Here is a 24471-nt window from a genome sequence, read left to right as displayed (position 1 = left end):
TCTACATTTGAATACTTCTAGAAAACTCGAATGGGCAGCGGTTACACTGAAGACTACTCGCAAAATTAAAACAAATAATTAAACCAAACACGCGAGTAATAAATATACATTCATTGTAGCATGTAGCAACACGCTCATACTCGTGCCATCATCATATCTATGAACAAACAGCTGATCAATCTATACAATTTACTATGTATTGTGAGACCGCGTTTTGCAATTGATAATCTATTCAAGGTTTGAGGAAATGCTTATAAAAAATTCTACAAGATTGGATAATTGCGGTCTTGGATACAAAGTTGATGGATAAATCGTCATTTTTACTTTTTTTTCCTGCTTTTAACTGATTTTACTAACGATGTTAAGCTATACTAGCATAATATGAGAATTGTATTTATTTATGTATAACCAAAGTAATACCCATATATTCGATTCATAATTCACCCATGCCATAAGAAAATGGGTACCATTTATCGGTCCGGCAAAACAGCACTATTTCCAGACAAATTACGTATCTATCACGACATAATATGCAAATGACCATCACTAAAACATTTCGCCCTGCAAATAAAATGAGAGCCCCTCTCTAAAATAGCTCGCACGACCCAATCGGGGTTCGCCCGGTAAATCAAACGTCAAATGGGTTTCCAGTAACAAAAATACCGACCCTAACAACCTAATCTTAAATGAATAAAACTAACCCTAACCTAACCTTAAATAAATAAGTGTTGGTTACTAAGATATTACAATATCTAGACCATGAGGAGAGTGGGAATGGACAGGAGCGGGGCGATGCGACATCATCCAACTGTCAAAAATTATAATTTCAAACGTCAAATTTTAATTTGACATTAAATGTCGTTTTGACATATGTCGTGTTATTTATTTTACAGCCGTGGCAAAAATATTATCCCTAAAAAATATACAAGTGCCTAAGTTTACGAATCATTCTACCGACGAAAGTTAAAAGAACAAGTCGAAATCATCGAATTGTTCCCTTCATGCCGACTAAATTTATAATACGGAATGAATATGATATCCGCTCCCCTAGTTAAACCAACCCAACCACCCGCTCAAAATATTTGAATGGGGAGAGGGGGACACGATAAAATGAAGAGTACACAATGAAGGCAAATAACAACGAATAGAGGGGAATGCGACAAAAGTAACGGGGAGCCATGAGAAGGGGGAAAACCAATGACGTCACTAAAGCGACGGTGTCTGACTGCTAGCTGGGAGGTACTACTACGAGTCAACCATTAAAATTACTTTTAAAAAACGCATTTATTAGCGGACGTGCAATGGCTTACTGGTATAAACAAACATTAGAATGTAAAATTTAACGACGGAAAAAATCATAATATTGGCACAACACACCTCTACGTTTCTAGAGACAATGCGTTCGGTCAAAGAATGGGAACACTGTCAAATGGGCCCCGACTCGGCGGCGTAAAGAACTTTCTATTTATTAGATGGGGCCACCGTCTACCGGTGTTGATTCAGTGTGTGTGTGTGTGTGTACAAGCAAAGTAGGACAACAAACTAGCAATTTTCTACACTATCAAATCCCCACTTGCTCCTAATTCAGTTAAATTATGCATTTGAAAAACTACACACGGCGTAAAAATTGGTTAAAGATACTGCTGTTACGAAGCCAGCTAAGAAATAGGCGGTGTTTAAAAGTAGAGAGCGAGTTTCACACTGATAAGTCACCAAGCAGATCTCACCTAGCTCACTTGAGATAATTATGACACACAGAGACCAATATGATATGAAATAAAACGCTTTATGAGTTATAGATTAGTTGAAAGTTCGTTGACCGGTCCATTGCTCAATGATAGCAAATAATTCGTCTACACACGTTTGTGGCCTACACAAATTTAAAATACAAAGTTGCGCAAGAAGCACGATTCATGGCCGTAACGTCATGTATGTCGACTGTTCGATAGTTGCTGCACATAGGAAAATAGGAGACTAGACAAAGATAATTTTTTAATGTATTAGTATGAAAGTCTATTTCAATCGCGAAATTACTTCCAATATACTTAATATAATGTTTTTTTTTTTATTTAAAATAGCACTACATGAGAACGAAAACAAAAACCTAAACAAACAAATGTATCGCAAAATTCTGAGACTGCGAAAACACGCAGTTCAAAGTTCAATTTGCGCTAATTCAAACACACGCAAGCTCATGGAGATATGAAGCATATGTAGAAATAGCACACAGTTGTACATAAACGTTGAATATTTTCACACTCCGAGTAATCTAGATGACGTCACATGACTTCGAAATAACTTTTGTACTTATTACAGAGTGGGTGTAAAAAATACACTCTTTTGGACTTGATTCATAAAAAAGTATAATACAGATCAAAATCCATACTACGTATTTCCAGAGAAAAAACCAATATTACGAAATACACACGTATTTTATCAATTTTTTTGTTTACCAAGATCAAAATCGACGCCCATGTATCATTGGATTTTAGCCTCAATTTCAGCTATTCGTAAAAAAAGAATACCTTTTGAATACATCACAAATGGAAATATGTAATGTGAAAATCGATTAGAATACGAAACGAAAATCGCGCAGCATTGGAGACCGGGCAACAAACAGAAAAACAGACTCATATATTTAAAAAAAAAATCAACTTTACTTTATTTATTTACACGTCTTTCACGAATGTTTTTGCTCAATTCATATATTTGATCAATAAATATAATCAACCCCCCCCCCCCCATTCCCCTCCCCTATAACACAGTACATAAAATTGATTTGTAACACGCGAGTTACAAATAAAACGTTTAACGAAAAGATTGAATCAATCGTACAAAAGCTTTAGAAAACGTGATACATTTACATTTTTATGATTATATTTTCATTTACTGCATTTTACTCACATTACTGTTTTTAGTTACGTATTTTTTGGAAAAAATGATTGTTGCATTACTTAAAAAGAGCTGGTTGAGTTCGATTGTTCCACTAAAACTAAAAAGCTTCACCAATTATTGTAAAATATAGGCATACAACATATAGGATTTCGAACAATGTTATTTAATAGTATCGAAATTCACATATTTTTATAACTCGAATTTGAGTTTTAAAAATTGCTATTCATGCTTTGAATGTATCTATTTTAAATCGGATTTTTTCACCGGTCTACAAATTGTTCACCTATTAAAAACGTCGTTCAATCCGGGGGGACATGGGGAAAATTCAACGATTTATAAAAGGAGTGGGGTGAAATAAAAGTAATTTCCAATAAACAAATAGAAGACGTGCGGTCAATAGTAGTCAAAATTAACATGCAGCGATTTGGAACATCTGAAGTGCCCCGCTTGCGAGTGTCTGCCTACAAGTCAGGCAAATTGCAATCTTTTGATACAGTCGTGGAGCCGAATTCGCCGGAGCAAAAAACATTTATTTGTGAATTGACCACCAGGTAATGGCAGCCGAGCAACACGAGCAACATAGGATAATAAATCAAAGAGTGCGAGTGCGTATGAATAGGAGGTAGAGGTAGAGGTAGAGGTAGAGGTAAAGGTAGACGTAGAGGTAGAGGCAGAGGCAGAGATAGAGGCTATGGACGAGACTGGAGCGTGAACATTGTGCGAAGGTTATATTTAGTCGGGCGGAGGGGCGAGGAGGCGAGCGGCGGTGTGGAAGAGGGGTGGCGGTGGGGTCGGGGGGCGAGGGGGGTTCGGCAGCAGCGCATCGATCAGGCGTGCGCGACGTTGCCGCTCCGCGCTGCGGCGTCACCGGTCACGCGACCCCGCCCCCACCACTGCGCCCCTGCCTCTGCCCCCCGCGCCCCGCCCGCCCCTCCCTCCTTCCTCCCACTCCGCGCACGCCCACATCGACGCGGCCACTTGGCCCGGGGCCGTCGTCGGTGGCGGGCGCGCGTCTCCGTCCGCGCCAGTGCTCTGCGCGGCCGATTGGGAAACGACGAAAAGCGACGTTGCCGCGTCATTCGACGACCCGTTACCCGCCGCCGCGCCAATTTCTCACCGAACCGCTAATTCCACATGCAAACAATTTACGTACATACACCTATCTGCACCGCGCTTCGTACTTACTAATCATCGTGTGTTTCGAAAAACATCTATTCCATTTTTATCACTTCACTATCAATATCATGATGACGATGGCGACACTGTCACTCATTGTATTGTATTATTATAGATTCACTCGCTCCAGACTTGAGCGAAACACTCTTTTCATTTGTTCATTATTCTTGCATTTCCGGAAATCTGTAATTGAATATTTGTGATAGGAAGGCCTCAAAAGGAAATGTGTAAAAATTTAAGGAAAAATCTTTTTTATCTTAGTAAGCGATTAGTTAGTCTGCAATATACACAGGACCAACGAGAGGGGGGGGGAGAGCTGGGCCCGTACTAAATATTTTTAAAATAACAATTTAAGATAGATCATATTAAAAATAAATCGGTAAATTTTTTTTTTTTTTAGTTTTGTCATAGGACCCCTGATTTATTTTACCCAGCGCCCGAGATTCCTCTCGGGCGACAATTGTTTCCATTGACAATTCTCCTGAAATATTTTTCGCTCAACTGGCTAAAAATATATATAGTAATAGTGTATATATACTACTATCGATTGAATTATTATAATTATCTGATACATTGCTACACAGATGTGCGACATTGTCTAAAATTTATTTCTAAACCGCCGTCGAGTGAATTAGACATCATAGACGAAGATGTGCGACAGAATGCATTTTGACACGAGTGTACAACACAGGCAGATCATAGCCGAAAAATTACACTGCCGAAGGTTTCGAAATGCGTAATGAGAGTTTGGAAAGCGATAATTCAAAACGCACATAGTGCGAGAATTTCACAATGGCTGAATCGAAACTCGAATATGGCGATGATAGAAGACAGAGTGGAGTGGAGTCGGAGTCGCGGAGTGAGTATACACACCGGTGCGACGAGCCATACGAGTTGTGGGTCGCTCGCGGCTACCGAGCGACTCTCGAACACACGTACGTAGACGTGGCCGCACACGTCACCTCGAAACGCCGACAAAATATTTTGCAACGACACACATACATGCATAGTTGTCCGTCTCCCTCTGACGCACGCACACTCCTCCACATTTGGCGAAATGACATTATTTATTTTTACAAACGGGACCGCCGCTGTAACGACAACGTGGTCGAGAGGAGTCCGGCTTCTTCGAGTGTGTCGCAGAGTGCGCAACATGCGACCGGTGTGATTTTATCGAAAGGTGGATTTTCGATAAATGAGCGGGAGGGGGTGGAGTGGCCGGGGACGAGGAAGGGGGAACGGTGTCGGTAGGGGAGGGTGTAGTGGTATTGGGGGGGAGAGGGGAGGCCAGTTATGTAAAGGCGTGCGACGTTGCCGCTCTGCGCAGACGCGATTGATCGCGGCCGCTCCGCTCCGGTCAGCCGCTATTCTAGCCGGCAGGGCTTATGTAAAAACGCGACTGTGTGTCTCTCTTGTGTGTACGAGAGACGCGACGTACCAGGAAAAACGCGTAAACATTCGATGAGATGGTACACCGACCGGTCAAATGCGCAAACTGAGATCTATTCTGGAAACGCGAGTAGCCACGTATACACGCCCGAGAGGTGACGATTGTTGTACTATGCACGTTCGTTGCTCTCTCGTCTCTCGCCGATGAATGCTACATACATCTTCAATGTACCCACTAATCTGATTTGGCAAAATCTTCAGCGCCCACTGCCTCGTAAAATATCTTGACGACTGTATTAGGCAGCGCAAACCAGAGATTTTCACTGACGCAAACCGAACCACGGAAAGAAACAGAAAGGGTGAGAAGACTGGCTTTGAATGCTGACCAACGCCGATCGGCGTTTTGCCAACAAGTCCATGTGCCTGAAAAACGCCGATAGGCGTTGTATTTTGAGCGTGCACAAAGTAAACAAGAACACTACCCGCTAAGCCTTTCCAGGGAGCATTAAACATGTGTCGTGTAATCCGTGTCAATGTTTATTAAGACTGGTTTACACTGGAATTTCTGAATTTATAACCATAGTAGAATTTCCCAATGAAAACCCCTAACTGCTGAGTATTTTAGATTGTGAGCATTACATTTTAACAACAATGAAGAAGATGGAATTGATTTTGGAAAAATACATTCAGTAAGACTTCTTTTGTTTATTTTATATTGTTGTAAGATATATTAGAGTCTATACACACCTTTTAAAACTACGAAATCCTCAGCGATATTTATCTAGGGTTCGTTTGGATAAGCTACAATTTTTATACTTGCTTTCTATTGAATTTCTATATAATTGTTGGAAATGTTGGCGAAATTTTCAGCGTGGCGGGGTTTCAACAGAAAATACGTTGGCACTCAAAGGGTTAAGATATATATATAAAAAGTATGTCTATAAACGAAAACACCACGCTGAGGGTCACGCTGGGTTCATGAGGCGTAGGTGGGTGTACAAATTTAGCAAATACTAATTTAAAAACAACTCAGCGCGTAACATTTATTCTGGTTCTATAGTATTCTGGGTGAAAGAAACCTTTTAAGTGTACGCTAGCTAGTAACGGTCGTTTATAATTATATCCGATACTAACAAGCGAAGATATTGAAGTGGCAATAGAGTGTGTTGGAAACGTGTTGGGAGAGATCTCCATGCAGCAAATGCATAGTGCTACGTGATTGAGAACGACGGTGATTATCAAAACAAACAAGTTTATTCTAAAAATTAGATTCGAAATATCTACCGAAATGGAACGTTCTGTGAAATTTCGCAAAGTGGACGATCCAACGGCTGTACAAATCGCCAAAGCTTTTATTTTTTAGAATGCGAAAAATCTGTTGCCAATCGCAATCAGTTTGAAATAATATATTATGCACGGGTGTGCGAAAAGCACTTGATAGCCCCTGCAACAGATTAAAAATGTGACGACGCAAAAACGACTTTGGCCGAGCACAATGAGTGTTTACCGTTGGTTTGAAAACAAGAACTCGTGTGTTTGGTTGGCATTTGAGTCGAGCAGAGAGAGATCAGTATTGCGGCACCGCTATACGCGATAGTAACAACGAATAGCCACGATTAAAACACAATTTCGCAATTTTATCGCATACAAACAACACATGCACACACAGACATGCTATAAAAATAAAACAAAAAAAGATAGGCGAACGATTAAATCTAAATCGACACCGACAGGTAGCCAAAGCTAGGCTCGCTAATCAGCGATGAACGACCAACCAAAATTACGACGTGGTAAATCAATAGTCTGTACCAAGGACAGGCTGATCAAGTGTGAGTCAGACCACTGACGCAGTTTGTACAGAAGTTGACAACCTTCAATCAGTAACCGACTGCACGTTTGTGTATTGAGCTAAGCACACAAAAAACGAACAAAAACATATGCTAATACCATAAATAAAATAATTTCACGAAAAAAAAAAAGAACAATCGAGTTTCCGCAGTAAATGTGTACATTTTATCCGCAACACTACCCTACTATATACCTATAGGTGCATGACGATATACATTTTGATTATACTACGCAGAGGCGAATGAATTTGGAAAGGGTGAGGGGCAGCGAAGGGCAAAAGGTGATCCCGTCCTGACATTAAATGTATATATATATATACGTTTATATGTATATACAAACGCGCATGCACGGTGGAGATGAGACTAAAATAAAAACAGCGGTGGAAGTAGCTAATTACACAGTATGATTGTAGCTAAAACTACTTACAACCAATCTAAAAATAAACGAAAAGAAATAGAAAGACGAATAACGAGAAATAAATAACGAATCAGTCATCGTAATAATCGAGTGAGTGGGATTCAAAACATACGTCCTATTTATTCTATGTGAGTGAGAGCACATTGTATGTGATATTATGTATTACACATATGTTTACATAACACAAAAGCTCGTGTTTGAATTTTGTGATATATGTACATAACAATTAATCCAATATGAAAGAATAGCTTTTGGAATATTTTTTCAACTCAAACTGCGGCGGAATATTTGAATCTTCACTACTCATTAATACATACTTTCCAAAGATCATATTGTGTTGTAGCTTGTAGCCTCAATTCGTTAGCATTCGCAGGGCTTCCAGAAAAACCTGGCGAACGTGAAATTTGCGAAAGTGGAGACAACTTGGTGCAACAAAAAAAATGAGGTAAGGTTTTTATCTTAGCCAGAGAGAAAGCAGGTATTAAAAAAAGTCGAAAATGCGTCGCAATTGGGACCTAAAAGCATTCGAAACATGATTATCTTTCCACTATCTACCTGAACAGAGTAAAAAAATTCAGGTTAGTTTATTTTAAAAAAAAAAACACGATTATAGAAAACTTATTTTAACTTCTCGGAAGGATTATTCATTTTTTTGATTAAATGTGTTTTCCTCCTAAATTTCTAAAATCCACTATATTTATTTGTTTTTCAATATGTTTGTGTATTTGAATCAATTATTTCAAGAGGTTCATAAATAAGCACAATATACCATCACACATCGAGTTTGCCTCCATCGAATAAAACTCGGCAAACTGGTTTCGTTCCGTCAGAAGTAGTCATGCCCAATTACAAAAAATTGAATATCTCGATTATCAACATACAAAAACGTTTCAGATCCCAACCTCTGTACACACAAACGTGCCAACGACCATTTTTCAACAAGTAGAAAGGAACTTCCCACAAATACAATTAATTCCCTTTACAAAAACAAAATTCCATTTTAGCGTACCACATATCATTATCATTCAAAGCCAATCACCATCCGCTGCTGGATGAATGCTTCTCTAAATAATGTATTTTTACTGTGTATAACTTGAGTCAAAATTTATCTTTTTTTTCATTTCGGAGGTTTATTTATTTCAAGAAGATATGAATTAAGTGACAGATTATGAAGATTATTAATGATAAGATAACTAGTATTTAACTATCTTAGATATCTTGTTTACAGATCTTATTTAGTTAAGTTTATCATTTATTTTTGTTTTAAAAAAGACGGATTATTTCAGAGAATCGAGTATAATGAATCATTTTAAAGGATTCCTATCAAAGATCAGTATATCATAGAGTCGCACGACCTGGTGAAATCGAGTATGAATTGAAATTCATTTGTACGTCAAGTCAAATGCAGAGTTGAGCTTTTCTGCTATCTCCGATGATGTCAAGGAAGGATCTGGATGTATAATGGTCCTAACAATATCGTTATCGAACAGAGATGGTTCATCCATTAAGGTGGAAACTGCATGCTTCGAATTATTCAAACCATTTCGAACACGTTCAGTACGAAAACATCTTCACCGAAACCGTTCACCAAATTTCTAGATGCTTCTGTAGCATTTCCACTTTATTGGAATTCACACGAAATGGAATTACGAAAATTAATTTTATTAATGGACATCTTCACGCGAACGAATATAACTTAATACTGTACAGATGATGAAATTATCGTTTCAGTAAATTTAGAAGAGCGCCCATGTAGAAATACAATGGTAAAGAAAACAACCAACCAACCATATATTTCATAACACGTTCATAAGTAGTGGATACTTAGGATGACACTCTACCTTGTCTTAATTTAAATTTTTATTGTTTATTTATTTTCCCAATGCTTCGTATCCCACATCTCCCACTGTTCAAAGCTATTCTTGGGTTTTACTAATCTCTTCTTAGTTCAGAATTAAATTAAATTGTTAAAATTTATTTTTAGAAACTTTTTTGTAGATGTACATTGTTGTTGTATTTTAGTTTTCTTAAAATAAATGAACAAATATATATTAGAAAGACATCGATACCCCTAAAAGCAGTGACTCTTAACTTATGGGTAGCGAAATATTCTCAAAATAAAAAAAATCGTAAACCACATAATTGAGAGGTTGAAAAGGCGGGTATATATTGTATACTACAGTGCCGGACATAGTCCGTACTATATATTATCTGTCAAGCGAACTCCATTTAACTTTGATGTAGATATGTAGATGACTTGCACGAAGATTTTAGCAATATTAATAACCTAGAATAAAAATTCATTGAAATACGAAGTGATGAGACACTTCGCTACGGTTTTAAAAAAATAATTGAGTCGTGTGCAGCATTCTGGTTGAAATAAATGATACGTATTTTAAATTATTTTTTTTTCTACTGAAATGTATGTACTAGCGTCATATTAAAGATTATCCCCCCCCCCCCCATTTTTGAAAGATGACGATTTTATAGTGAAACATAGAAGGGGCCCGTAAGAAGGTTGGGCGTACTGATATATATTATTTTTTAGGAGCATAGAAAAATAATATAATCAAAGGGAGCCACGCGTCGAAAAAGGTTGAGAAACGCTGGTTGTAGTTCAGATTATAAAAATAAAATAAAGTTATTGTTTTGATATATTCAATTAATAAATCTATGTTAGAACTTAGTTTGAAACCTTCATTTTAAATAAAAAAAGAATGCCATATACATACATACATATGTATGTATAAAGGGAGCAAAATAAGAATTTCAAAAATGCCCTCCAAATTTTCTTACGATGTGATATAAGATGTGCATATTAGAGACAATAGAGGAGTAATCGGTGATCTTATCGAAATTTACAAAATTATAAATAACCATTACAATTGTCCTATGATCAACTTCATTTGAGAGGTCATATATTTGCAGACAACAAAAAGATATTTCTTATAAAAAAATCAGAAAATCCTACTTTTCAATTCATCAACATCAATCATTCACCATTCACTGATGGATGAAATCCTCTCCCACATATGTATTTCTAATTTCATCCACCCATCTAACTTTCACAATTTCATGTATTCCGTTCCCTACCGCTTCTTGTCATGCCGAGCATACAGCTTTCCATACTTCTTTGAGCTATTTTCAAAAATAGAGCGGTTAAAAATATTTTAAACAGAATGAATGAATAAATTATTAACTTGTAACAACCGAATCATGTTTAAAAATAAATTTGACGATTTACTAAAAATTAACGAATTTTTGTAGTTAATTTTTGGAAGTGCGCTCTATTCTACCAACTAGCAATATCTCGAGACTCGGTTTTTCAACTTTTCGTCTGCTTAAACAGGAGTTTTGTATACATGTATGCAATATCTTTTGAATATACGAGACATTGTGATCATTTATAGATTTTTAACCTTAAACTTAAACACATCTTTAAAAAAATAAAAAAAAACGTTTAAAAATCAATTCTTACAATATATTTTTAATAGTTAATGTTTATCTCGTAAAATAAGCATTTCACGATGTAAAACATTTTCGTATGCGTTCCGTATATATACAAACTCGACGACGAAATACACCGAAAAAGGTGGGAAAACGAGTCTTGAGATATTGCCAGTTGGTGAAACGAGGTATCCATTTTTTGGCCCTATTCTTATTGTATATTTTCTTTCAATTTAATTTCCTTTAGTTTTAGTTCCTTGTATTTTTTAATCTCTTTTATTTTAAACTAGTGTTTTTACCCGACTTCGCTCGCTTAAACATGGCCAAACTAATAGTAAACGTTTTATTTTATTTAAATTTATTTGTTTTTTATTTTTATTAAATTGAACGTCACGGACTCTAAAAACCAAACAAACATACATACATACAAAGTCTCTTTCGAAAGCATATATTAGATTTTTACGTTATTGATAAGGGGCAGCGGACAGTGCCTTTGCCCCAAAAATGGGTCCACTATTGTCAACCTTTTTTTACTCTCTAACTTTGTAGTACAATAGTAACTGACAATAGTTAACCTTGTTTCTTGGGAAATGGAAACGCCACCGCCGAAGTCTAGTTATTATAATAGACAAAATAATCCCTATGGGTCCATCGACTATGCAATACCGCCTCTCCCGAATATTTTAAATAAAAAAAACATTTTCACGTGTCGCAAAACCAAAAAAAATAAAGTAAAAAGGTTCAGAGCGACGAAAAATCGAACGAAAAGTTCCGGGCTAATTAAAGCAATCTATTTCAAACTATTACAACGAACAGACAATCACAGTACATACATGCATACACAACCACCCACTCGACAACAAATTTCCCAACGGCGAGAGAACGTCGAAAATATCGCGAAAAATTATAAACCCTGTATGCGTACATACAATTCAGTGGGAAAAACAACGGCGAACGTACCAACACACACACACACACACACATCCATACAAAGTAGAAATGAGGTTTTCTTTCGTACACGTTCCGTATATTGTTCGCAACAAATGCCCGAGTTGGCGAATAGCGAGCGGCGGAAGGAGGAGGTGGGGCGGGGGGGAGGGGAAGAGGACGAGAGAGCGAGCGACGGGGTGGGGGTGGGGGTAGGAGCGACACGTAAATATTCGGCGGTCGCGTGAGTCGGAGCGAGCGAGCGAGCGAACGAGGCGCGCTGCGGGTGTGTGCGTGAGGCAATTAAGCGCAGCTGGTGTGTCGTTCGCGAGTGAGTGCGAGTGTGAGCGAGTGTGCGAGTGTGTGCGAGCAGGAAGCGCGCCGAGCCGCCGCTGCGGTGAATCAACCGGCAACCTTGGAGCGGTGGGGCCGCCCCTGCCCCTGTCCCCTGTCCCCTGTCCCCTGTCCCCCGTCCCCGCCCGCCAGCCCCCACCCTCGCGTCACTCCGGCAACGTCGCGGCCGCACCTGACGCGCGCGCCGCCGTCGCCGGTATCGATCTCACACACCCATACAGAAGCGAACTGAATACATACGCACGCACGCACGCACACACACACACACACACACACGCCTCGCAGCCCGCCTTCACCAAAACACAACATACGGCAACGTAGCGCTCGACTTTCTCCAATACACGGACGTTCAAATTTAATTTTTTCCCACACACACACGCGCACGCTAGCTCGCTCGTAGTTTACGTTGAGTGGCGCGCGCGTTCATGGCGTATTGCATCATCATATTTTTGGAGGAAAACATGCAAATATCCCCGAGCGCGCGCGCGCGCACACGTTCGAGACGTCGTCTCGAAGCGCGTTCGAAAATCCGGCACGATGCCCAATCGCAGTAGTCGCGGGACGGACACTCGCAAAGTTCAAACGATCGAGGCTGTCGCGCGCGCGAGCTCGAAACGTGGCTGAATATCATCATCTATTTGCGGATTTATTACAATTCGTACGTACCGTTCGAACGCGGCTTCGCCCAGGTGTTGCTTTCAAATGTAAAACCGAAAACAAATGAAAATCTGAGCAAAATTCAGTCCATAATAAAAATTGAACATTATTTAATCCGATATATTACACTGCGGCATATGCAAGCGAGTTCGGTGAGTATTTCGCACATGGCGATCTCGCACAAATCACTAAAATCTCGATCACGGAATATCTGGCACTCGAAAATTCGACCCACCGAGAGATATGCTCATGAACTCCCCCTCTCGAGAGAGCTGTTCGACTTCTTAACTTACTGGCACATTCCTTGGACCTCTTCAATGGCAGTTATGTTCAGTTGGTCGAACACATCCTACATAACACGACATAATTTTCAATATTATTTATTTATTTTTTACTATATTATAAATAAGAAATATTACTTAGTGTTTATTTTTTTATGAGTTTTGTTATTCTTAATTGATGTATACTTATAATTGTATTATAACCACAGTGACGCTTTGGGGCTACCTGTCAAGTCTGTGGTATTTATTTTTAAATAAAATAAAATATCCACAAAAATTATCACACTAACGAAAATTCGAGTGCCAGGTATTCCATATTCGTGATGGCCATGTGCGAAATAGTCCGTTTACCATGCAGACGATGTACACATTTTTTTCCAAGCAAAATTAACGATATACAGTAAAACCTCGATTATCAGGATGGATCATTTGAAACTAAATTTGCACCATGGGTAACTAATTGATCCGAAGATTTTCTGTAATAAGTACAACCAAATGTATCCAAGTGCGATAGAAACATTCAAACGCCTATCCCGAAAACAAATGCTTCGACGTCTTAAGAAGAGGTTAGTAAAAACAGTCATCAGCTTCCATAATCATGGAATGAAATTTTGAATAGGTCCAGAGGTAACGTAACAGAATGTGATTTAGAAGATATCACGAAAACAGCGGAACTAATATCAATATGCAGAGAATCCACCGAATGGTTAAATTGCGATGTGACCAATTTTGGATTCAAAATTTTGAATGAATGATGAATAATCATGGAAATGTCTGACTTTTAGGATCAAGAAAACGAAGAAGAGATTCTCTTTAGGGGGGGGGGGAGGATATAAATCCTACATATTCTGAAGCTTTTCAATGCTTAGATGTCGTCATGAAGTGGTTTTAGAGCCAAAAAGGATGTAACTCAAGACAACATGTATTTCCATGTATTCGTAGTTTGGCAGCTTCAAAAATCAAAAATTGAATTATTTACTTAAATCTACTATCCGCCTATCCCATGTATTTTTAAATAATTAAAAATACATCCAATAAAAATTATTTATACCAAATGTTCTTTTCTTTTCCTATAAATTATGATTTCGATTACCCGGACTACCACCTTCATCTCCAATTAGTTCGGATAATCGAGGTTCTACTGTACATTTATAAATATATGCACATAAATGAATAAATTATCGGTCAAATAAATTCTATGACGCACAAATCGATTCTTAGCAAAAAAATGTCTAAAACGATTCAATACGCAGGTAAGTTGTGAATTTAGAAACTATCCTAAAAATGCATTGTATTTGTATTCTTTCAATATTGTAAAAACCTCAGGTAGGTACCCGAGACACCTGATCGGTCTTTTTTTCAAGAAAATACCTGATCTTTTTCAAATATTCTACTCCCTGTTTGCCATATTCATAGACGAAACAGGTTTTTGTGAATTAGTTTGTAATAAAAAAAACAAATTCGTACGCAATTTGTGGAAAAAAACTGAGTTTTCAACAAATATTCTAAATTTATAAATCCTTCATATTTTTCTTACAAAATTACTTAACAAGTTTATCACTTATACAACCACAGTCATATAAAACACAACACTAAAGAGAAACGCGATTTTGCATACAATTTCGGTGATCTTACACAAAATCAACGCCCAGTCATTATATGGGTAGATTATTCCGCAATTCATTATTTTAACACCAAGTGCAGCGTTTGATGTGACTGCGACTGTACTTCGTATATCTTAAATTAAAAAAAAGTCAATTCCAAATGTGACAAATTCCGCGAGTCAATAGTCTTCATGCTACTTACTATATAAAAATTCCGCTGCGGCGCCCCACATGAAAACAAAACTACAAAAAATTTAGCACCCGATCAAAACGGTGGCAAATGTGATACAAAACGCATCACAATTTCTACATTTTCATTTCAATCACCTTGACTCGACAAAAATAAATACAAAATAACAGCTTTCACACCCGAGCTACACAAAATTAACATAAAATAAAATATTGATCGACAGCTTTATTTTTACCGAGGAAATGCTAATGCTAATTCTAATTCGAATGCATGACTTAATTTCGCACATGCGAATTAAATCGTCAAACGGCCGTCCTTCTGCGACCGCAATTGCGAACAATATTTACGATTACGACTGAGCGATACGCAAATTTGAATATATAGTTTACAAACAATAAAAATAAGAAATATGAGGTCAGCGTCTCAACGTCGTGTTTATAGCCGTCTCGTTTGACATTGCGTCGAAAAAAAAAGATATTCACACATATATATATATCATACATAGTAAACAATATGAAGAAAACACACATGCATAAATATCAGTGGTTGAATGCGATTTTGATAAGTCGTGCGGGCACGACATCGGTATTGAAAAGACTTATGTACACGTACATACATTAACGGTTATTTATTTTACAGACACGGTAAATACTAAATAGTTGACATTTTGAGAGATATTGTGAAACTAAACACAACACACGAACAATTCACGCTTCTATCGTTTTCTGTGTCTAGAATGGAAATTCAACCTTTGTACAAGCCATAGGTATATCCACTTTTTTCGTTTTAAAGTCTGATGTACTCACGGCCAAGCAATCTCGTACGATGTCAACTCGGTTTTACAGTGCAATTTGTACTGATCAGTGAAAATAATGCTCACTAAATATACCAATCGATGACTCGTCAATAACTATTTTAACTCACTGGATCGTAAGAACATACGCTGGTTTTTTTTAATAAAAACTTCATTTAAAGACCGTCAAACGCAGCATGGGTTTAAAATGCATACAAAAAAGTATTTTTCCACACGATCCACGCCTATTGCGATCCGTATTGATAGTCAATACGCATTCATGCTATTAGAATCACGATCCGTACTGATGTGTCATTACCCCCCCAAAGATTTAGATTCAAACTTTAATTTATAGATATCATATCGACATCTATATCCAAAATATTGATAAATAGATTTTAAAAATATATATTTCTATGATTTTAAAGCTTCACCTTTAATTTATCAACAATATTCAAAAATAAAAAAAACTCAGAATAATGAAATCGACTGGTTTTTTTCTCGCATAGCATACACAAATAAAATAAAACTATTCAAATAAATGTAGTAAAATCTTTACTATTAGATTAGCCATGTTTAAGCGGTTTATATTACAAATACCGAGCGAATCCGGGTAAAAACACTAAAGATCCATAAGATAGATATCGTTTATTACTCGAAAACATATTGAATGTTTATAAATTTTATAAAAATAATTCTGATTATTCATACGGTCGAAGCGGTATTCCAATTTTTAATTTATTGATAGAAAAGTTTCGGAGCTATGTTAAATTTACAAAAACTGCGAAAAATACGCAGACGCGCATAGTTTTGTATAATTCAGCCGGTTCATAATGAGTTTATATGCTTTTTAAGTTATTTTTTTTGTTATATTTTGTAAGGTGAACGAATTAATGCCACAGGAAGATTGCCCACACTATTGCCGGTGGTTTTATTTATACTTTTTATTATTTTTTTTTGTCAAATATTGGTCTTCTGTGTGCGAGATCTTCGTGTGAGCAATATTAGTGTGGATTATAGTACACTCATCGCGTTGGAGCAATCTTTTGGGACGAGTGTGCGTGATTAATTGAAATTAAATAAATAAATACTCGAGTAGGTAATCTTTTTGTGAGAAATCACCATAGAACCATTTTGTTGCTGTTAGTTTATCGCATTTTGTAGGATGACAAACCCATTGGAGTCGATGTATCAGAGTTTACGACTCCAAGTAGGTAAATATTGCTAAATTAATTAATTGATTAAAAATTAAAAGAATTACAAACTCGCCATATGGGTCAATATACGGTGTTGGAATTTGACGCGACCCAAAGAATTTTTTTAAGAAAACAACTTATTTTTACAGCTATGATTCTTAAAGAACAGTATGAAATGCACGACCACAAAGTTTAATTGCAATGCGAAGTTATTGTCTTTTCAAAATATCCTATACATGTGCTCTCTTTCTAGGTTGCCCCCTTTACGATTTTTCAGTTCAACCTCTAAATTACTGTTACAACTAACCGACAATAAGCTATAATTAATTATTAAAGAAAAATAAAAGATTTGAGTAACCAATAACTAAAAAAGATTTTTCGCCCCTTAAATCCACTTTCACGTCCCCTTTGGCATCACAAATGCAAAAATCATGAATAAGAGGCGCGTCAGCCATTAGTCCCAAATGGTTATTATAGTAAACTAACGATGGTTTTGCAAGACCCACACGTTAATTTGTTACTCGTCGGTTGTAAATGCTGTCAGGTGGTAGTCAACGTGTCATTCCCCTGTAGCTTTTTTTGTGTTTTACGCTTATAAATAGTCGTAGGCGTTGGTCGGGTGCTCGTCAAATAACAGTACACCGCTTCGTTAGTATACAAAGCAAAAAAGCATGGTTGACAATAGTAATCTTTTTTAGACACTTTTTGTGCCAAAAGCATCGTCCCAATGCCGATCTTTGCTTACAAGTCGTCATTCGATGAATTCAATGGTTCTGAACATTGTGTATCACACTATGTTTCTGTTTGACTGACCTTAGTTTTTGTTATTAATTGTTATCAACGCCAATCATTAGATTGGCGTTGATAACAGTTTTCAATAGCACACGTTCGCCCAGTAACCAAACATTTCACATTCCAATTATAATTGCCAAATTTCGGAAATCAACCAAGTAGCAGCGGAAAAGAAAACATTAACCTTGAAATATTTACCTTCGAGTGGCACTGAAGCCGTTGGCAATAAATGAACTGATATCTCTACGCAATAAATTAGAAGAAAGCTCAGGCATTTGGAGTGGTTTTTAGCCACGCATTAGTTAACGGTGACTCACGAACACAAAAATTACCGTTCTTCCATTGACTTCAATTCGTGTAAAGAGGGGTCGAATCCAGACAAGTGGATGGGATGAAAATAGTCGAGAAACACTAACAACTTCCCCTTCAAAATGTTCAATATACTTTTTTTTATAATATGTACCAGATTTTGAATGGGACTAGCACTTTTCTTTCAATACATTTTTTTTTCTATTCGTAATATAGTAAGTAGCGTCTAAGAATGAGGGCTTTCCCAGTAGTTTTCTAGTTATTTTACTTTCTCGGAACATCGAGGGATTGCTCGAAAATCCTCGAAAAAAAAATACCGACAAACCAATATTTACTTGATATTTTTAAAAATTTTATATGCTTTGACTTTATTCTTACTTTTTGGTATTCCCGATAAATTTGAGTTGAATAAAATAAAATTTGCTAAATAAATCAAGTTTATTAAATATTTTCATGCTGTCAATTTTGTATAAAAATAGCTGAATCAAATTAAATTTGATAAATGGACATTCGAAAATTGAAGTAAATTTCAAAATTTGTTACCAGATCGTTAAACACGAATCTAATATATAACAGTCATTATGTTATGGCAGGAATTCAATGTAAATAAATAATAATCTGGCGGGAACGAGAGAAATTCAAATTAAAATCCAATTTGAATAGCAAAATTGGAACTCAATTTTAATATTCGAATTCCCTCCATAGGAAATAATGTACAAATACTTCTAACCTGACCATCAATTTCGGACAAATATGTACTACAATTTTATCTGTTTAAACCTCGGACATTAGTTAGACTTTTGATCCTGATACTTAGTTGAATCGATTAAATTTTCATAATGAGATCAAGACAAAATTTTAAATAACAGAAACCTTTCACGTTCAGTTACAATAACACCTAATTTCAAGGATTAACCTCAGAATCCTAACAAAAAGAATTCCAAACTACTAAATACTTCTCATTCCATCTCCGTCATATTTGAATAAAAAATATAACAATTATCTAGTATTCGATCAAATTTAAGTCAAACCGAACGATCAATACGTTTTCTACATAAAATAAGCTTTCATTTTTACCTGAATCAAAATTTCTGAAGAAAAAAAGAAAATACGGTGAACATTGGACCTTCAATTTAATCTATCGTTTCACAAAGCAGACAAAATTCAACAAAGACCCTTAGATGAACGTGTTGACCTTTCTCCGAGTCGTTTTCGACATCTGGTCGGGTATTTATTACTAAGAAGAAGCAAGAGCTACGAGATCTAAATTGGTACCCAGTCTATATAGAAGCATAAAAATGAGTTGGCCGTATGCTCGTTTCAAGTTTGCGGTCTACCTCATACCAACCCAATTCGCATAAATGTATACGCGGTAGGTAAACAAAGGTTTCATTGGAATGTAAATTTGAAATAATAGCAAATTTTTATTGGAAAACCGGTTTTCTAAACGAAAAATTTCTAAATATTTTAGAACAATTCTCGAAAATATTGTACAGGAGTTTTCATTATATGTATGTACCGGTCTCCGTGACGAGACAGAATGTTAAATTACAGAAAACGCAAATATCGGAAGGCAAAGATCGAAAATCGAAAGATCAAAATAAAATGGTGCATGGTAAACGGTACATACTCACTTAATTTACGCGAGCAGGATACAACAGGAACAAGAGGAACATGCTTTTCCTCCCGTATTCTGCGCGCGCACATTAATACGGGAGGAAAAGCCTGTTCCTCTTGTTCCTGTTGTATCCTGCTCGCGCAAATTTAGTGAGTATGTACCGTTTACCATGCACCATTTTTTTTTTGATCTTTCGACTTAAGATCTTTCGATTTTCGATGTTTGTGAATGAATTATGACTTGACTTCCGATATTTGTGTTTTCTGTAATTTAACATTCTGTCTCTTCGCGTAGACCCGTATGTACATAGTAGGGTTTCTGACCCGGGACAGATATTCCCGGGAATTTTTGTTGTCCCGTGTCCCGGGAATTTTTATCTCGAAACCCGGGAATTGGATTTAAAAAAAATCTTGAAAACATACATTTTCACGACTACACGAAGGGAAATAATAAATCAAATACACAAAGAATCGTAAAATATTCTTAAAAATTAAAATTGAAGAAAGAAGAAGCCTAAAACTGATTTTTTTAACACAAATTTTAAATAATTCTGATTTTATACTGAACAACACATTCTTTAAATGTTGTAATAAAAGCAAATGTATATCCACGGTAAAACTATTATGAAGCGAGTATATCCTTCTTGTATTGACGATTCCACATTGGAAGAAACTCTTTTAGATTCGGATGAAGATGAAATAATTGTGTGTTTGACGATGAATGAAGAATTAAATAAGGAGTTATCAAAGACGAATATACAAAATAACGTAAATAAAAATAGCCTCGACTTTAAAAAAAAATTAAAATATACATTAAAAAAAATGTTTTCGTCCCAAATAACAATAAAACCAACTTCGACCGAAACTGAAAGAGTTTTTTTCATAGCTGGAAAATTTTGTACCAAATCTAGAATTAGACTTTCAGATTCTCATTTAAATATTTTAGTATTCTTAAGAAGCTACTTTAAATAAGTTTACCTTTATAATTATTTTTTTTCGAGTTTATAGATACATATATTATGTATAGTTTTTTAAATAAATAAATATTTTTTTAATAAAAAATATATTAAATTGAAAAAAAAAGTTTTTTTTACAAGTGTCCCGGGATCCCGGGCTCCGTCCCGTGTCCCGGGAATTGAAAAAGTCCGGGAAATCAGAAACCCTAGTACATAGAGGTAATATAATCGAGTTTAAAACCTTCAACTCAGGAGTCCAAATCCCAACTAACTATGCTACGGTGTCTAATTGGTTTACTTCATTATTCTCCAACCCAGTGTTTCCCAGAATAAGAATAGAACTGATATTTGAACCAATTTTTTTTCGAACGCAACGATGTATCATAATTTTAAGGATAGGCGTCGGTTTCTATTTGGGCACAAAAATGGGTTCACCATAGTCAATTTCTATGGTCAACCTTTTTTTGCTTTCTAAATTTGTAGGACAAGAATAGTAATCAAGCCTGTTTCCTGGGAAATAGAAACCGAGCGCCGAAGTCTAGTCATAATTAGACATCGGATAGGGATAGAGGTTGTGATCGAGAAATCTCGAGAAATTTTGATTCATGTTTCTCGAGAATATTTTATTGTAAAATTTCGAGATTCTCATTTCTCGAGAATATTTTATTATGAAAATTCGAGATTCTCGTATCTCGAGAAATCATTTATTAGAATCTCGAAAATATCGAGAATATTCTTAATTTATCACGACATGTTTTTACTCAATAAACTGACTGATTTGTATACTTGTTAACTCGTAAATAATTTTGTGAAGTAATGTAATATATATAGATGGTCAGTATTTTTTATTATTTGTCCGGTAAGTTATTATTCGGTCATCATATAAGTACATATACTCATTTTACAACGAAATCGCAACATTTTTAAGTTACATATATTTATGTGCATGTAGGTTAGTCACTAGTGCGAAAGTATTCGGTCATGATATCACTAAAACGCTAGTGAAAATATATTTTCACTGACAATATGACCCCACTTAACACACATAAATCAAAGATTTTTGATTTATTATTTATTTATTCGAGTATTTGTGCCTTAGATATTAATCAATTTATAGTCAGTATTTTAATATGCATAGATGGTCACTATTTTTATTATTTGTCCGGTCACAAAAACACGGGCAAAGCCGGGTAGCAAAACTGGGAATTTTGTAAAATTCTTTTTTACATATTGTTATTTTTACTATTTTAAATTACTTTTGTATATTTTTATTTTCTTTTCATGCCTTCTTTTATAATATTTTTTTTATATAGTTTTACTTTTTTTTCTATTCAATGTTCTATTGTAAGATTCTCAAATCTCGAGATTCAAATATTCAGAGAAAAGGAGATTCTCGAATCTCGAGAATCAAAAAAAGTCGAGAAATCACAACCTTTAGATAGGGATCGGGGCAAATAGGTTTTTCCAATGCTAATTTGGTCGAAAATCTTATTTTCGAGCAATTTTTTACAATTTTACTTTAAGCTGTTGGAATGTGTATGGTTATTAGTCATTGCCCTAGTCATCATCCGTAGTCAAGTCATAATTCATTCCCAAAATGTTACGACGATTGGATACCCATGTTTTAGTAATAATTCACTACAAATTCGAAATTAAAAAAAACTTTTTAATTTTTAGAATCACTTCAATGTCCGTATTACAAGGTTTTCATTTTAACTAATTAACTAGTTTCCCACATATGAAGACATACAGGAAAAAATTACATTTTTCTACATCAATTTTGATATAAAACGAATGCTTATGAGCAATTTTAAGAAAATGGTCTCGGAATCAGTGACCGATTTAGATCTCATGAAGAATTTATTAATATTTTCAACCACTTTTTTTTGTATTTGAATGTTTCGTCGTAAAGAGCAGTTTTTTTTTAATTTAACTTAATCAATGTTTCCAATTAAAATAAAAAGGTAGACGAATTAAATTCAATGACGTAATAAAAACGTTATGTATGTATATTTGAATTTTACGTACGTTATGATTGTTGCATTGAAACATTTTATCGAACTCTATAAACAATTGTTAATATTTTTCAACAAAATTAACATTTACCAGAATCGTCATTATTTATTGCAATACGCGGTAGGAATAAATGAATTTCAACAATAAAATCGTTGGAGTTTAAATGTAATTATGAAAAAAATCAGACAATTATCATTTTTTGAATTAAAAAAAAAAATAAAATAATGAAAAAAATATATTGGAAGGGTGAATCACAGGATAAAAGAATATAAAGTATTGCAATTTTAACTTTTTGAAATTTTTTTGGGAAAATTAAAAAAAAAAATTATGAATTTTTTAAAAAATTATATTGAACGCGGTAAAATTTAATTTAAAAAAAACCATATATATAATGAATTATATATTCTACATATTACAACATTGAAACTTCCAAATCCAGAAAAATCGTTTAAATACGATGAACTACAAACTACTCAAATTCTGATTGCGTAAAATAAATAGTAAAAGTTGAATGAAAACAATCGAAAAAAAAACATGAAATAGGAGCAATAAAATAATGAGTATGCACTTTTTTTCGACCTTGATGCATATAATCGTATAGAATGCGCCAGCATTGCATTTTATTTTCCCTTCGCTCAGCACAAATGAGTATAATTATTATTACTATAGTAAACAAACAATACGAGTAAAACTGACCTAGCCATAGGGGCATATACAAAATATATCTCCAGACGAGAGAAAATACCCAAGGAAGAAGTGAAAAGCAGATACTATCTTCAGATGAATATAGAGATATTGGTAGCCCTGTATAGGGAGAGAGTAGATTCAGAGTGAGGAATGGAGATTGAGATTGAATTGGAGTTGGTGTTGGTGTTGGTGTATACCGCTTGAAGTGGTCCCGGATGCGGTCCTCGCGCGCGTTGTCTGGCAGATTGCCGACCCAGAGGTGGCGCGTCTCCCGCACCATGGTGGGCCTGTTGGCCTTCCGCGTCCCTCATCAGCCCACGAGCCGCTCAGCCGGAGACTCGGACCCGGCGCTGCCCCCCCATCCTCGACCGGCCCGACCCGACGACCCGACGACTGACCCGACGATAGACCCGAGATCTCCCCGCTTCGGTGGCGAGCGATGGTGCCTTGAGATGCAGCGCACTCGACCCGATTCTCGCAATAGACTCGCCACTTAGCGTTTCGCGCTTCGCACTCCGCACTCGGCACTCGGCACTCCACGGTCTGCACTCGCCGCGAACCGACTCTCGTCCGCACGATCGATCCGCTCCGACTGCGCCGCGCCGACACCCCCACCACGCCGCCGACCCCCACCGCGACCCGCCACCTCGGGGTGCCCATCTACGCGCTTTCCCCACATCCGAGGAGATTACTGCCCAGTATTGCCAACTCGAAACGATTCCCTTCGAGGTACATTTTCATGCCAATATTGCCGCATTGTAGTCATTTGGTCCAAATATTGTTCCCAGACCTGACAAGAGCCCTAACTAATAACCAGAGCCCGGGTCATATATAATTTCGAAAGAGACTCTGCAAAGTTTAATTGAGAGCTTCAAAAACAAATCAAAATTTCTATGACGATGGTTGAATATTATTTTTTC

At 36.3% G+C, this 24471-nt stretch overlaps 1 protein-coding gene across 1 annotated transcript in view; it reads right to left on the bottom strand.

Moving 5' to 3' along the window:
- spen (spen family transcriptional repressor split ends) overlaps positions 1-24141 on the bottom strand; it is a 95341-nt gene extending 71200 nt beyond the window's left edge. The window contains exon 1 of the mRNA XM_077439956.1: positions 23749-24141. Within this exon, the coding sequence (XP_077296082.1) occupies positions 23749-23831 (83 nt within the window). The 5' untranslated portion in view covers positions 23832-24141. The remainder of the gene's footprint in view (positions 1-23748) is intronic.
- Positions 24142-24471: the final 330 nt, after the last annotated feature.

The sequence above is a fragment of the Arctopsyche grandis genome, chromosome 10, assembly GCF_051622035.1.
Source record: "Arctopsyche grandis isolate Sample6627 chromosome 10, ASM5162203v2, whole genome shotgun sequence".
Lineage (NCBI taxonomy): Eukaryota > Metazoa > Arthropoda > Insecta > Trichoptera > Hydropsychidae > Arctopsyche > Arctopsyche grandis.
Note: the sequence above shows the minus strand (reverse complement) of the source record. Positions and strands in the feature narration are given on the sequence as shown.